This window comes from Acanthaster planci, linkage group LG07 (genome assembly GCF_054643075.1).
Source record: "Acanthaster planci isolate LZ-2023a linkage group LG07, COTS_SCS, whole genome shotgun sequence".
NCBI lineage: Eukaryota > Metazoa > Echinodermata > Asteroidea > Valvatida > Acanthasteridae > Acanthaster > Acanthaster planci.
Genome location: NC_141783.1, coordinates 12581434 through 12595120, shown reverse-complemented (window position 1 = coordinate 12595120; position 13687 = coordinate 12581434). Strand labels below are relative to the sequence as shown.

At 41.1% G+C, this 13687-nt stretch overlaps 1 protein-coding gene across 11 annotated transcripts in view; it reads left to right on the top strand.

Annotated features, from left to right (window-relative positions):
* The first annotated feature begins 491 nt into the window (after positions 1 to 491).
* Positions 492 to 13687, top strand: part of LOC110981780 (uncharacterized) — a 42410-nt gene continuing 29214 nt past the window's right edge. For 6 of the 11 annotated variants that reach the window (XM_087139004.1, XM_087139002.1, XM_087139003.1 and 3 more), the window contains exons 1-11: positions 492 to 651; positions 3060 to 3231; positions 4975 to 5082; positions 6000 to 6095; positions 6564 to 6668; positions 7690 to 7785; positions 8636 to 8737; positions 9583 to 9690; positions 10264 to 10359; positions 10714 to 10818; positions 13127 to 13222. In XM_087139004.1, coding sequence (XP_086995130.1) covers positions 3085 to 3231; positions 4975 to 5082; positions 6000 to 6095; positions 6564 to 6668; positions 7690 to 7785; positions 8636 to 8737; positions 9583 to 9690; positions 10264 to 10359; positions 10714 to 10818; positions 13127 to 13222 — 1059 coding nt within the window. In that variant the 5' untranslated portion in view covers positions 492 to 651; positions 3060 to 3084. The other 5 variants (XM_087138996.1, XM_087138997.1, XM_087138995.1 and 2 more) reach the window with 5 other exon arrangements.

The following is a 13687-nucleotide window of genomic DNA, read 5'->3' as shown; positions in this document are numbered from 1 at the left end:
AGGAGGACGCGATTTGTGCTTGCTTCCAGCATGGAGGAAAGAGGGGATGCTTCCAGCCACTGGCAGCTGAGCACAGTACGGTGAAGACAACCCGAGGTGAATTAGAAATTCGTTATTTGAAATTAGTAAATCGTTATTTCGAATTAGTAATTTGTTATTTCGAATTAGTGTCAAGCTGAAAATTTATACTCAAGTTCATTGGCACGATTGGGCTTTCATGTACATGTACATGAAAGCCCAATCGTGCATGTACTTCACGCGTGCTGCTGCTGGCCCGAGGTCACGTACAGTCGCGCGCATCATATCTGCGCAACATAAATAGCTTGAAGAACAAACGTTTGGCCGATTAGCGTGACGTGGTTCACCGGAAGCTGTGCTGGGCGATATGGCGACGATGTGGTCGTGGTGCATACTATCCCGGACTGGGGGCCAGGCTACTAGCAGTAAACTACCTCCGTGGCCGCCGCTCGACCCCGGCGTGCGTAACGGTAACGCGTGGTGCGTTGGGGAGCCGGGATGGGCTGTGCTGCCTCGGCCTAGCCTCGCGGCGCGGCCAGCCGGTCCGATCCGCGCCAAATCATACGCTGCGAAGTGTGCGAAGTGTTTGAATCGGTTTTGTCAGGCAGGAATGAGAGGATAGGCCTACGAGTGGTAAAGGTTTGATTTCTTTAAAGAAATAATCAGTCATGTACATGTAGGTCGTCGGTTTGTATATTAGAGATAGGCCTATGCACTAGTTTCGATAGCTTTGGGGGAGATTTGATTCAGGAAGTGGAACGGAAGTTTTGCTGCAAGTAATGTGGGTCAAGGCTACATCGTAAAAATTCAAAGTTACGCATGGGCGGACTCGTACTCGTGTACGCTGGGTCCCTTGATTTGACGATTTGACATCACCTGACTGGGCTGCATTAAAAAACCCGTAGCATTGCGAACCCGTAAAAATCGGCTGGATTAGATCCCGTTTAGGCTGCGCATGCAGCGTGATCGTACTCGTAGGCTGGGGCGTATATTGATACATGGAGTTTTCCCCACAAATTTGATCTTGTAAAATTAGGCTTAGGCCCTAATGCTTCATGTGTGGTGCCACATCAAAGTTCGGGTGACTCCCAAATAAAATAGGTCTACTCACATGAGGGCTAGGACAGGCCGAGGCCTAAATGTTTTCCATGATTAATAGTCACTACAGTGTGAGCCAAAGATCCAAGTGTACATATAATTCGACAGCCAGAATTGGAAACCGTCAGTGTTGGAGTTGAGTCCTCAAATCTGAGAACAGAGTACTTGGAGTACTTTTAGGGGAAAAAATGTTGCATCCTGACTCCACTTTTCTCATCATATAAGCTAAATTATACCTCTGAGTGTCTGACAAAGATTGGTGGGACCTGCAGTAGTCTACATGGTAAGAACACGAGTCACACTATAGCATGGGCCATGGATAAACCTACCGCTATGCCAATTGGCCTATCCTGTTGTCTTTCTCCCATGATATGTCCCTAATAACAAATGCCAGCAGTAAAAGCTGGGAATGAAGAGTACATGCAGGGTTTCCGAGTTTGTCATGAGTTTGAGTGCATGGGTACAATCAAATTGATAAATCAAAACACCTTTTGTCAGAGTTTATTTTCCATGGTTTATTGGACATACATGTACATGTCTGTCCAGTTCATTAAATCAGAGAGCTGTGGTAAAAAGAATATTTGCAGAACCTGAAAATGTGTTTCTAATAAAATAATAAAGGGGACTCGGACATGACCTTTGTGACTCATTACTCATACTCGACCGAGGTGACTTGGAACTCGGACTCGAAAGATGGGACTTGGACTCAGACTTGGACTCTATGTTTTATGACTGGAATAGAAGTCTGTGTTTACATTAAAAGTACATAAGACCTATTCATAAGACGTTAAAAAATTTTAAGATTACTTGACTGCACATTATTGTCCATGCAGATACAAAGTGATACCAAAGCTGGTGAATATTAGAGACCCCCAGAAAACACTGCTTGCTGAGTAGGGGCCCCACGTACATTCCTTCCTCCGTGATTATAATGACAAATAAACTGTTACAATTTCTACTCAGTGCCTGCAAGTTTTGTGGGCCTTCACTTAATCAATTTTGAGTCTCTGTATCTGCCGGAAGCTTGGTACTTGGTAAGTTAGTGAGTTTGATTTCAAGGGAATTTTCATCCAAAGAGGGAGACCAAGAAAGAAACCATTGTCTTGAGGCAAAAGAGTTACTCTCAACCATTGAAAATAACGCTGTGATTAATTTGCAGTCGTACAATCAACAGCTGGTAGACAGCACCCTCTGTAACCTGGTTTAAACTTGCATTAGTTGCTTGTTTGTAAGTAAAAGTTTACAATGGTAGAGTGTGTAGCACTGCTTCAGTGCTTATCTCAAGCTGTATAACTGACGTTTTGATGGCTACTATCGTAAGGATCGCTTCCATAGTGCTTTGCCCTGGAGTTGTGCTTGGATTCTTGACTGGTCTTGTGTGGGCAGCTCCCTGTAGAGAACCCGCCTGAGAATGAACCTGGGCAAGATTTATGTAGCCGCAATGTGAAAGTGCTGTATACCCCAGGTCTATAAGTGTATCTAACAAATAGTACACTGATTGGTTCATAAACAACAACCATTCGGTAGCTTGTAACAGGGCCACAGTATGCATGTTTGACTATTTTTAGCTCAAAAGGTAGGCATGACGAGCAATAACGCTATTCCTGCTCAGGATGAAGTAAAGGAAACATGCCGCAGAACTGGAACTACCGGGAGATTAGCAATCATTAATGAAACAACTGCCCTAGTAATTTCTAAGTTCTAAGTTCTTGACTAAATAAATTGATTCATAGAGCCTCAATTACAATTTGTGTGCTTATTCAGATAGAATTTGGCAAGCACTTAAAACCAGACTTTCAATTTCACCACATAAACAATTGAGATGTTCGGACGCTATTCAGAGAGTGCTGTGTCTTAGGATGAAGCTGTTGCATAACTATCAGGAAGTGCATCTCTTTATTTTGCAAATTAATTACAGTGCACATTGGATTTGTTTGTTTCAGGACGAATTGAATCTGTCACAGCAAAATGTCCTCAGATGAAGATGAGAATGTTTCTTTATCACCAGAAGAAAAACTACCTTTCATGGTGTCGCTTGCCATTCAGAAAAATGATGTTGCACGTGGAAAACAGCTCTTGGAGGAACATGATATCGATGTGAATCTTTTTTTGCCGGTATGTCAGCAGAATAACACAGACCAGACTTAGACCTTAAGATGAAGTTTTCTGTGAGACAGAGGCATGGTCCTACTTGTCCCCCATTCTGTGTAGCTCCCTCAAAAACTTGAAAGAACCAAAAAAACCCAACAAAGTGATTGATGTTGCATTTTGGCCTAATGTAAGTTTACGCTTTTGGTTAGAGAGAAATTTACGTAAAGTGCATCATGTGTTACTGGATTGTACATTTTTTTAGAGTCCCCTAATGGCGCACTTCATTTTTCATTTGACTTGTTGCCAACTTTCTTGTTGAAAAACTACATTTATTTAAACATTGCACTATAAAATTCAAGTTACATGTTGTTGAACCTGTTATCTTTCATTGTCATGAAATTTATTCTGAAATTAAAAAACGGCAGCGTCCAGAAATCGAGCAAGATTTCAGCTGAGTGTTTCCTGACCAGGCCTGTGTGGGGCACTTGAAAAAAGCTCCTTAAACTCAAATAAAGATTCAAGAAATTCTTCGAAGATGACTAATTCTGCTAAATTGATTTTACACATGTACCTTCACTATCCAAGCCGTAAGTTTGAAGATTATTTACATATTTTGAAAGCATTTAATAAAATTTTAATAGGAAGTTTCAGCTGGTCAAGATGTTGTAAAATTGAAATTTTTGAATCGGGATGTTGGGAGCTTCCAGTTTCACTTATGATGAAATTCAAGGTAAAAATATTTCTCCAGCATGGCGCTAGAGGCGAAAAATCAGACTGCGCCACATTAGGGTACATCAACATAGGCCACATCTGAATTACTTGGCTATGGCTGGAAGTTACACACAACTCTATGAGAACTGGCTTCAGCCACTACCATAGACTAGTGCACACTGCATACTAATTTTAGGCCACAGCCAAGTAATTCACACAAGGTCACACCGTTTTGCAAGTAAGCCATTGCCGGCCACGCGAGAAAGCCAACACGTGTTCAGACGTTTGTATTTAAAATGCAGGTACATGTAAGATTCTTTTAACACTCCAATTTACATGTAGTTCAACAGAAAAAAGGGGCAGGATACTCAGATGTGTTCAGCTGTTTATGTGCATAATGGGCAGATGTTTTGGGCAGATCCCTTGCGCAGGTGTTTTCAGGTACTTTATGCCTAAATGTACTCGACGCACTTCAAAATTTCCAGCCCTAGATTGAGAACCCACTTGCTCCGACAGTGATTAGAAAGACCATTGGTAAATTTAAGCCTTCCTTTGTTTTATTATTCTCTTTTATATGGATGTTCAATAATGTCATGGAGTTTTATTGTGAAAAAAACTGCCACGCAAAATTATGCAATTGCTATGCATAGAAAATATTTCATAGCAGTTTCTGCTGTGCAGATCTTTTGAGGAACTGAAACATTGGTCGAGGGACCGCCTTTTGGTGTGACCATTTCAGTAGTTGAATCTGGTACTGGGGTGAAACGGCTGCAAGATGTTTCTGTTGACACAATTTAAGGATTGTCCTTGTACCCTTATGCATTGTCTGTTTTCCCACGTTACAATTTTGTGTCATCAGGGATTTGTTACCTGCATCTCTGTATAAATCTCACTTGGTAATTTCGGTCCAGAAAATGGACTCTGAAACGAAACCGTAATGGCTGCATTTATGGCAATGGTTGAACGGGGTGTCCACAGTGCTGTCGTTAGAAGGTGCTCCATTTTGCATTGATTTGAAGAGTCAGCTATGTTTTTTTTTAATGTGCCAATTAATAGTACTCCGGTCATCGTCATTCAATGCTGATGTACGCAGCCCAGTACTCTCCAGGGATGTGCAGACCCCTGCTGGAGAAAGGGGCTGATATCAACTTGGCACAAAAGGAGGTCAGTAGGTTTACCGTTATCACATGGAAGCAGTGTTCACAAGCCACCGTTAATAAGCAGCAGTACCCCCTTCTGGAAAGAGCCAGTTTTCAAGACTCAAGCGATGGCAAGGAGGCTTTCCAATCTCAAAGACCTTGAGACGTTCAAAAAGGAGGAGTTGGCCGAAAGCCCCGTAGAAACCTGTCAAAACTTTGTGAGCAAGTACAAGAACCGTTTTGAGGCTGTGATAAAAAAGAAAGGCTTTCTGCTCATTACTGAAAGTGAAGTTGAACTTGATCTAAGCTTGGGTATACATACTGCTGGACATGATTTTTTAAAATAAATTTGTTCATTATGGAAGTCATTTGTGAGCGACTAAGGCATTAAAGGTGCCGTTGATAACGTAGCCCAAAGTTGGATGTACAGATGTGGCCACACTGTGGGCATAGAGCAGCTGTTGATCCAGCAGCTGTTGGATCAGGTCTCCTCTCTTCACAGGCTTGACGCTTCAGGTGCAGATCTTGCGGACGCCTCTCCTCAAATGTCTGTCCTCCACCTAGGACAGCAGGTCGCTAGGCACTGTGGTCAGTGGCCAAAGTCTCCATCTACGTTGAGTAATACCACACGATCGCAAGGATGTCTTTAGACAATCTTTGTAGCGTTTGAGTAGCTAGCTCTGAGAAGACCATTTTTGGTATTTGTGTGTGTTATCCATGCAAAACACATCCTCAACCCACTTAATAAGCTGAGCTTTCATTATGACTGCCTTGATCCCAGGCACATTGGCTCTAGTTTAAAATTCTGTTGCTCAATTTGTTTTAAGATACAGGAGAAGAAGAAAGGGTGGAGCTTCTAGCAATTAGTTGTTGGGTACATTAGAATATTTGACACAATTATCAGAATGCCTTGATTTGTATGTATTTGTATGTCCATCTTAGCCTGGTCTTTGCCCTGTGCATTTTGCTGCGGAATGCAATGCAGAATCCTGCAAGATTCTCCTAGAAGCGGGTGCTGATGTCAACCAGACTGATAAGGTAGGTAGGATTTTCTAAGTCAGCATTTCTGGCCATACCATTGTTTGTTGTGCCCAAGGGTTTGTGCACTACGAACACAGGGCAAAGGTTCCCCTAGTCTTCTCTGTTTTCTCAGAATGATGTAATCTACATTCAGCATTGTCGCATCTTGGCATGAACAGGAAAAATGCCCTTCTAAGCCTTCATCATTTGGTTGTGGCAAGTTGGCCTCACAAGGTGTGGCCTGTACAGTTCTTCATGAACTCATAGTAGAAAGGAATCTTGTAAAAGTTAATAAACCTAATGTGTATGTTCTTGCTAGGAATCATGTTGAATCATCATTGAATCAACTAATCAATTTTGATACTGGCCCCAGTTGTGATCTGGGGTCTTCCATCCTCAATTTGTCAAATCCTTCAATATCTTCAAGTGGAATTTTGAAGGATTGTTGAGAGTAATGATTTTTGGTATTTGTCTTTCTGATTTTAGGATGGTGCAACCCCTCTACACCTTGCTGCTGAGGTTAATTCGCCATCAATTCCAATCCTGTTGGCTGCAGGAGCTGATGTGAATGCTTATGAGTCGGAGAACATGGTTGGTTTATAGGCCCCATCAGAGGATTCTGTTACTGTATAACTTGAAATTAAACACAAGTCAATGAATAATGACTGCAGCCACTACCCATAGACTCAGTCATTAGCAACCTTAAGACGAGGCCAAGTACGTGTAATGTAAACAGCCTGACATGAGAAAATTACATCTCCCCAATGTCGGTGAGCCAATCTGTTGTCACCACAAGAATCTTTAGCATAAAGGCCAAAATGTCAAGAATAGTTCATCACTGTCTGACATGCTCTGCAGGTTCTGGTTTTGTGCTCGTTTTCCCCGAGGGCTGTTTTTTTCCTTTCAAATGTCACTGTCAGAGACAATAAAGCCAACTTGCACTGTGGTTAAATAATCATCTTGACCAACTTGTTCCAGTCCATAGTCCAAAATACTTATCTATCTGCAACTGGCACAGATAGCCAGGTATTTCTGAAAAAGCTGGAGTATGACAGTCTCTCCCAAATTTTATCTAAAAGTAAACCACACCTAGACGTTTCTGTTTCGAACATGAGATGGCAGAGTGTTGTCGATTTTCAGTTTGATGACATCACAGTATTGTGATGCATGTCATCAGAAAATCTAGTGGGTGTCATTATTTGTGCAGGATATTACCGGTGCAATATGTTTTGAATCAAATCAAAGCCAGTTTACGAAGAAAGTGACTATCTTGAATTCTTTCCCTTCAGTATCTTACAGGAAAATGGCATCATTATTTTGAAATTTCACTGATTTTTGTTTGTGTCTAATAAGTGGTACTCATCAGGAGTTTCAATTACACTGTCTTTGATGAGCCAGAAGAGGGTACCAGTACCCTTTCATTTTTGGTAGTGTCGACTAGGTTTCTAAATATATTCCAAGCATGGGATGTGAACACACAGTTTACATTGAGTTGTAGTAACATTTTCATTCTTTGATATACGTATTGGCCTTAACCATACCAAATCTAAGAAGATTTTATGTGATTTACCGTAAACAGCTACTTTATGGGTACTTCTTTTTCTTTCTCCAGGGAGGGGGACAGCCTCTACATCGGGCAGTTAAGAAAAGCCCAGAGGCCTGCAAACTGTTGCTTGATGCTGGGGCAGATGTCAATGCCAAACGCGCTGTGAGTTCAACTGACTTATTGTTAAGTATCTCCAGCAATGGAACTAGGGGCTCCTCAAAATGTATCCAGTTGCTGCTGTGAGTAGGCCATTCACTTGTGTGTGCATTTTTTTTTCCGATTTCAGCTTCTTAGTACCCTCACCTTGAGTTAAGCAGTTGGTTTTATGATGTGTTTATACCACTGGATCCACATAAAAGTTGTCCAGAATTTAGCCTTAGGTTGATCAGTCAATGTCGGATTTACTTACCTGAAAAGGCTGCCAGGGGGTAGATTTTTCTTTGCTGGCAATTCTTCAAAATTGCAATTTACTAATGATACAATCAAGCGAAATACATTAATACGTCAACCATGGAAATGAAAAAAAGAAAAAAAAAGAAAACCAAAATTCTAAAATGATTGTACACATCCTCCATGGAAAATACGGACACTGTGTGTTTATTTACATCTCATCCAACGTCAACAATGTCAAGTGGTTAAATAACAGCATTTAGCGTGAGGGTCTTAATGTGGGGTACTTCCTTCATATAATTGAAGATGACACTGAATGAAGCCTGATGCAAACAGTGGAGAACGGGATGAAGAGCACCGGCACAAAGTTGTTGCTTACTGAAGAGCTGAAATGAACTCCAGTATTCATTTAGGCCCATTCAGCAAGGTTGACAGTGGAGCAAGTTTAAGCGCTGACCAGTGCCAACCACAGGGCTATTTTGTCTGGGGGACCTAAGCAAATCAGCCAAAGGTTATCACATGGCCTTCAATCGAATTTCCAACTGATGTGAAGTGTTGGTTACCAGTTACTTGACCTGTAAATGTGAGTAATTTCAGGTTTCTTCATCCCCCATCTTACTAGTGTGAGTGGGCAGAGACACCCATCCAGATTGCTGTAATAACAGCTCCACAGTGTTGTCAGGTGCTCATAGATGCTGGCGCAGATATCAATGTAAAGTTCGCTGTGAGTATAAACTAATCTGATAAGACGTTTAAACTGTTGTTCTTCAGCTTGATGTGCACCTGCATTTGGCAAATAACGACATCCTATTGGTTGATGAGGCACGTAAAGTGCGCGGACCACCTGTCCAAGAGCTTTGCACCACCACAGTTATAACCCCTAATTCTAGTTGTTGAGATACACTATAAGGTGCAGCCAGACTTGCATGCTGTGAATTTTCATTTACCATTTTTTTCACCTAAATTTGGGTTCTCTGTGAGGCAATGCCAGGAATTTGAACATGTTTGAAGATCTCTTTTATTAGCCATTGTATTGACACTGCGAGTTTGTTACGCTCCAAACCACAGAAGTGCACTCTTGGATGAACACAGTGTGGGATGTACCCATATTTTTCAGTACACATCGACTTTCATAAAGTTAATCGCTGACATTGTTTTTAGTTGTGTGAAGTATTACGCCTAAATTTAATTAGTTAATAAAGTCCAAGTTTCAGAAGGGACTGGAGTTTATTGAAAAGAAATTTCGCCTCGTGCATGCATATTTTGAAATCTGTCTCTGAAGGTTGGCCGAAAAATGCCAGATTTCATCCGCAGGATATTTCTGTTGACAAAGTCGACCGTTGGAGCTGTCATGTGTTTGTCTTTCTTGCATGACATCATGTTATCAGGGCTTTGTTTCCTATAATATATTTCAGAGTAATTTCAATAAAAAAAATAGATTTTGAAGTAAACCCTGATTTTGAGCAGCTGCATTTATGCCAAAGGGGTCCACAGTGTTGTCGTCGGAAGGTACTCCTTTAATAGCGTTGATTCAAAGAGTCGGCTATGTTTTTGTGTCCCAACTAACAGCGCTTCCACAAAGGCTTTACATTGCTGATGTATGCAGCCTTTGATTCTCCAGAGGTTTGCAGAGCCCTGCTGGAGAAAGGAGCTGATGTCAACTTGGCACACAGCGAGGTCAGTAAGTTGTGCTCACGCTGGGGTTCACAATCGGTCATTTGTGAATAAATGTCTGCTGTTTAGCTAGTTAAATGACATTTCCGAGGCTTTGCCATTTTCTCACCAGCACCGACCCACACCACTCGGTCATCTTCACAAGGCCTCCTTTAGCATTGTCCCTATTCATCCCTATTTGTGATCAGACTGGTGACAGACTTCCAGTAGACTCGGATTACTGTACTATCTTTTTTTGAGTGTTGGGCCCTTTTTCCTGTGGGCCAGTGACTGATGCAATAGTCTTCCCATAATGTCCCCACAGAGCTGCCATAAATCAACATGTGGAACACAGTCAGGTTCCTCTACCACCTCCCACTTGTTCACTGTGTGAACATTCTTTTGGCTTTGTATGATGCCGTTCAGTTCGGAAAACAAATACTGAATTTCTCGGATCGGTATTTACTAGTGGTTTGTTTGAAGGTATAGTGAAGAAAGGAGGGGTGTGGCTATGGCAATTGGTCGTAGGATGCATTAGAACATCTGATATGGTTGATTTGTTCCCTTGAATTTCCTGTATTTTTGTCTCTTTCTTAGCGTGGTATTTTCCCTTTGCTTTGCGCTGCTGAACGCAACACAGAATGCTGCAAGATTCTTTTGGAAGCTGGTGCTGATGTCAACCAGGCTGATAACGTACGCAGAATTTGCGTAGTTCAACTGAGGAAGTATTATCTTTCTAATGGGCCGCCACATTCTGTATTCTATTGGGCATGGATGCTTGTTGGTGACGTTGCCACGTTTTCAAAGCTTTATTTCATCTCCAACTTTGTCTTTAAGCTCTGAGTCAAAGACCAGTGGAGCTGATGTTTGATAAATGGCAATCTTTCTGAATCATCCTGCAAGGAGTAGTATCGATTTAGCTCAAGTGATTAGGGTCTACCATCCCCAATTTGTCAAATCCTTCAAAATCTCCAAGTGAATTTTGAAAGATCACAGATGCATGTAGGCATTCAGAAAAAAATCGTTTGGTTGCGTTTCTGATTTCAGCACGGTTCAACAGCTCTTCATGCTGCTGCTCAAAGGTATCCTTCAGCCATTCCAATCCTGTTGGCTGCAGGAGCTAAAGTGGACGCTGTAGAGTCAGAAGACATTGTAAGTATGAAGCCCTGTTGTGGGAACATTCGGCTGCGGCTTGAAATGACACAAGTCTGCAGTATCCATAGAGTCGTTTGCAAATAAGCCAATGACAAATAATTCAGACACAGTCTTACATGAGAGATTTCCATCTCATTAACATGGAGGAGCCAATCTATTAATACCACAGGTTAAGAATCTTACAGCCTAAGGGCTAAACTGTCAAGAAAATCCCGTCATCGGGTAGCATGCTTTGTAAGGCCAGGTCATGTACGTGTTTGTCCTTTCAGGTTTGTTAGTTTCTGAAATGTTGCTGTCAGAGACAGCACAGACAAATTCATATCACTGGTTAAATAATCATTCCAGCCAACTTATTCCAGTACGTAGTCCAAAATACAGAAAAAGCAGGAGTGTCTGACTTCTTTCCCAAGTAGTGGCATAGCGAAGGCAGTTTATTGGGGGGGAGGGTGTGCCAGGGTCAATTTGCCAACTTGTAACTTGTTTGGCAATTTAGTTCACGTAACGCTTGAAATTAGTGAAATGCAGAGGGGGTGTTTTAAGGGGGTGTGTAGGATTTGCATTTGTAGTAATTTTTAGAAATTAGTGAATATGGGATTTTGGGTGATTGTTATTTACTTTTAGTACCAATCCATTGATTTATTTCACATTTTGATTTAATTGTTTAAAAAAAAAAATCCAAAAAATGATGATCGTTCAAGGAGCAGCTCCTGTACATTTTCCAGCAAAAATCCATGGACCATTGGACCACAGGACGTTGTAATAGAGTCACTTGTAAGGCAGCAGAGATCAGGATTCCCAGTTCTCTGACAGAAATTTGAACCCCATTTATTCAGTTAGAGGATCTAACTCAACAAATTTATATTGAAGTTAAACTCTCTTCATTTGAAAATAGAATGATGTGGCATGGATTCGAAATATGAACAACGCTTGATCATGCAGCTGCACAGTGATCGAATTGCAAGTCATGGCACCTCGACAAGCTTGCACGTTGTACAGTCATTGTGCGGTTTCTTTACTGCACATAAAAAGGCACTCTGCCTCGTTGCATAGTCACTGTCCAAACGTTGTCGTTGCACGTAAAAAAACCCCCATCCAATCAAAAAATGAGGCAAATATTTGCGCATTATGGACGTAGAGATCAATCATTTGTATAAACAGGAGAATAAATATCTGGAAATGGCAAATTCAACATGGCTTTCGCAGCGGACCTCGAAAACAAGCGGCTGTGTTTACTGGTTTGGGTTATAACCTTATCTCTTATGCTCCTACTCTTCTCATTTTGATTTTTAATTGTGTGAATCTTCATTTTACCGTTGCCATTAAGTACCTTTTTTCACATTGATGGCTAGATGTAGCTAATCCTATTTTTCTTAGCTGAACTTATTCCTTTGTTACGTGACTGTCGTCTTAATATGTATATCGTTTTTGTATATATGTATTTATATTCAATGTTCAAGGAATTTTTATTGTGTTTAGGTGTCTATATTTATTTTCTGTTTAAGTGTTTACCTTTAATGGCTTTAAAATCAAGTGAATGTCTTTATTAATTTTGTAAACTCACATACTATTTGACCTATTGGCCACGACCTGTCGGTAAATAAAACAATAACAATAACAGCTTCAGGCAGCTTTAGGGAAACGCTGGTGGCCAACTGGTCGATGTACGTCAATAATTCATGACGTCAATTTCAGTTTCATTTGCCGACTGACCCTTTAATTTGCCGACTGAAAAAAATTATTGGGAGGATGCAACAACCCCCCCCCGCTCGCTACGCCGCTGTTCCCAAGCCTTTTCATTATTATCAAACCAAGGCTAAAACTGCTATAATGTAAACAAGATGGGATGTGTTTTGATCAGTTACAAACACGAGGCGACTGGGTGATAACAATTTTCAGACAATTTAGTCGGTCTTGTCAGTTGTGAGAGATGACGTCTTTGAAGTAAATGTATCTGAAATTAGATCAAGGTCAACTAAAGAGGAAAGTTGTTATCTTGAAATCTGCCTCTTTAATATCTTATGGAACGATGGGGTCACTATTTTGAAACTTCACTAAGTAATTTTTGTCCAACAATTGGTTCTCTTTTTCTCAAATGGACCCGGAGCTAGCAGATTTCAAATGTAAATCAGTAACTGTCTTTGCATGGCATTTGAACACAAAGCTTGCATGTAAGTTGTCATGGTAACACCCTGAATTCTTTGATATTGATAGTCTGGTAGCTTTAACCATGCGAAATCTAACTTACTATGTGTTTCACTCTAAACCTTTAGCCGATGGGTAATTATTTCTCTTGTTTGTCTTCTAGGGAGGGAGGCAACCTCTTCACTATGCAGCTCAGCATAGCCCAGAGGCCTGTAAATGTTTGCTTGATGCTGGGGCAGATGTCAATGCAAAACGCCTGGTGAGTTCAATTTAGTTATTATTGAGCATCTTTGGTAATGAAACAAAGGGTTTCTCAAACTGCATCCTAGGTTCTGTAGTTTACATGAACCGAAAGACACCAGTAATGATGAGGCAGAGAGAAGCGGTGGTAGTTTTTAGAGAAGAGAGGAAACCCCAGAAGAGTGTTCTAGTTAAAACCCATGTCGTCGGACTTGTAACCAAATGCAAACGGGAACCAGACCTAGGTCAAAGAGGTGGGGAAAACACCACTGTACAACATTTGGCTTAAGGGTTTCAGCATTGGGTACTTTGTTAATAAAACTGAATTTGATAAAACTGACTGAAGCATAATGGTGAAAAGTTGCTATGAATCCCAGATTAAAAAGCTCCCATATACTAGACCTACACAGAATTAATAATCACTAAAGAGCTGTGATGAGCTCCAGGTACTTAATAGGCCCATTCAGCAAGGTTAACACTGGAG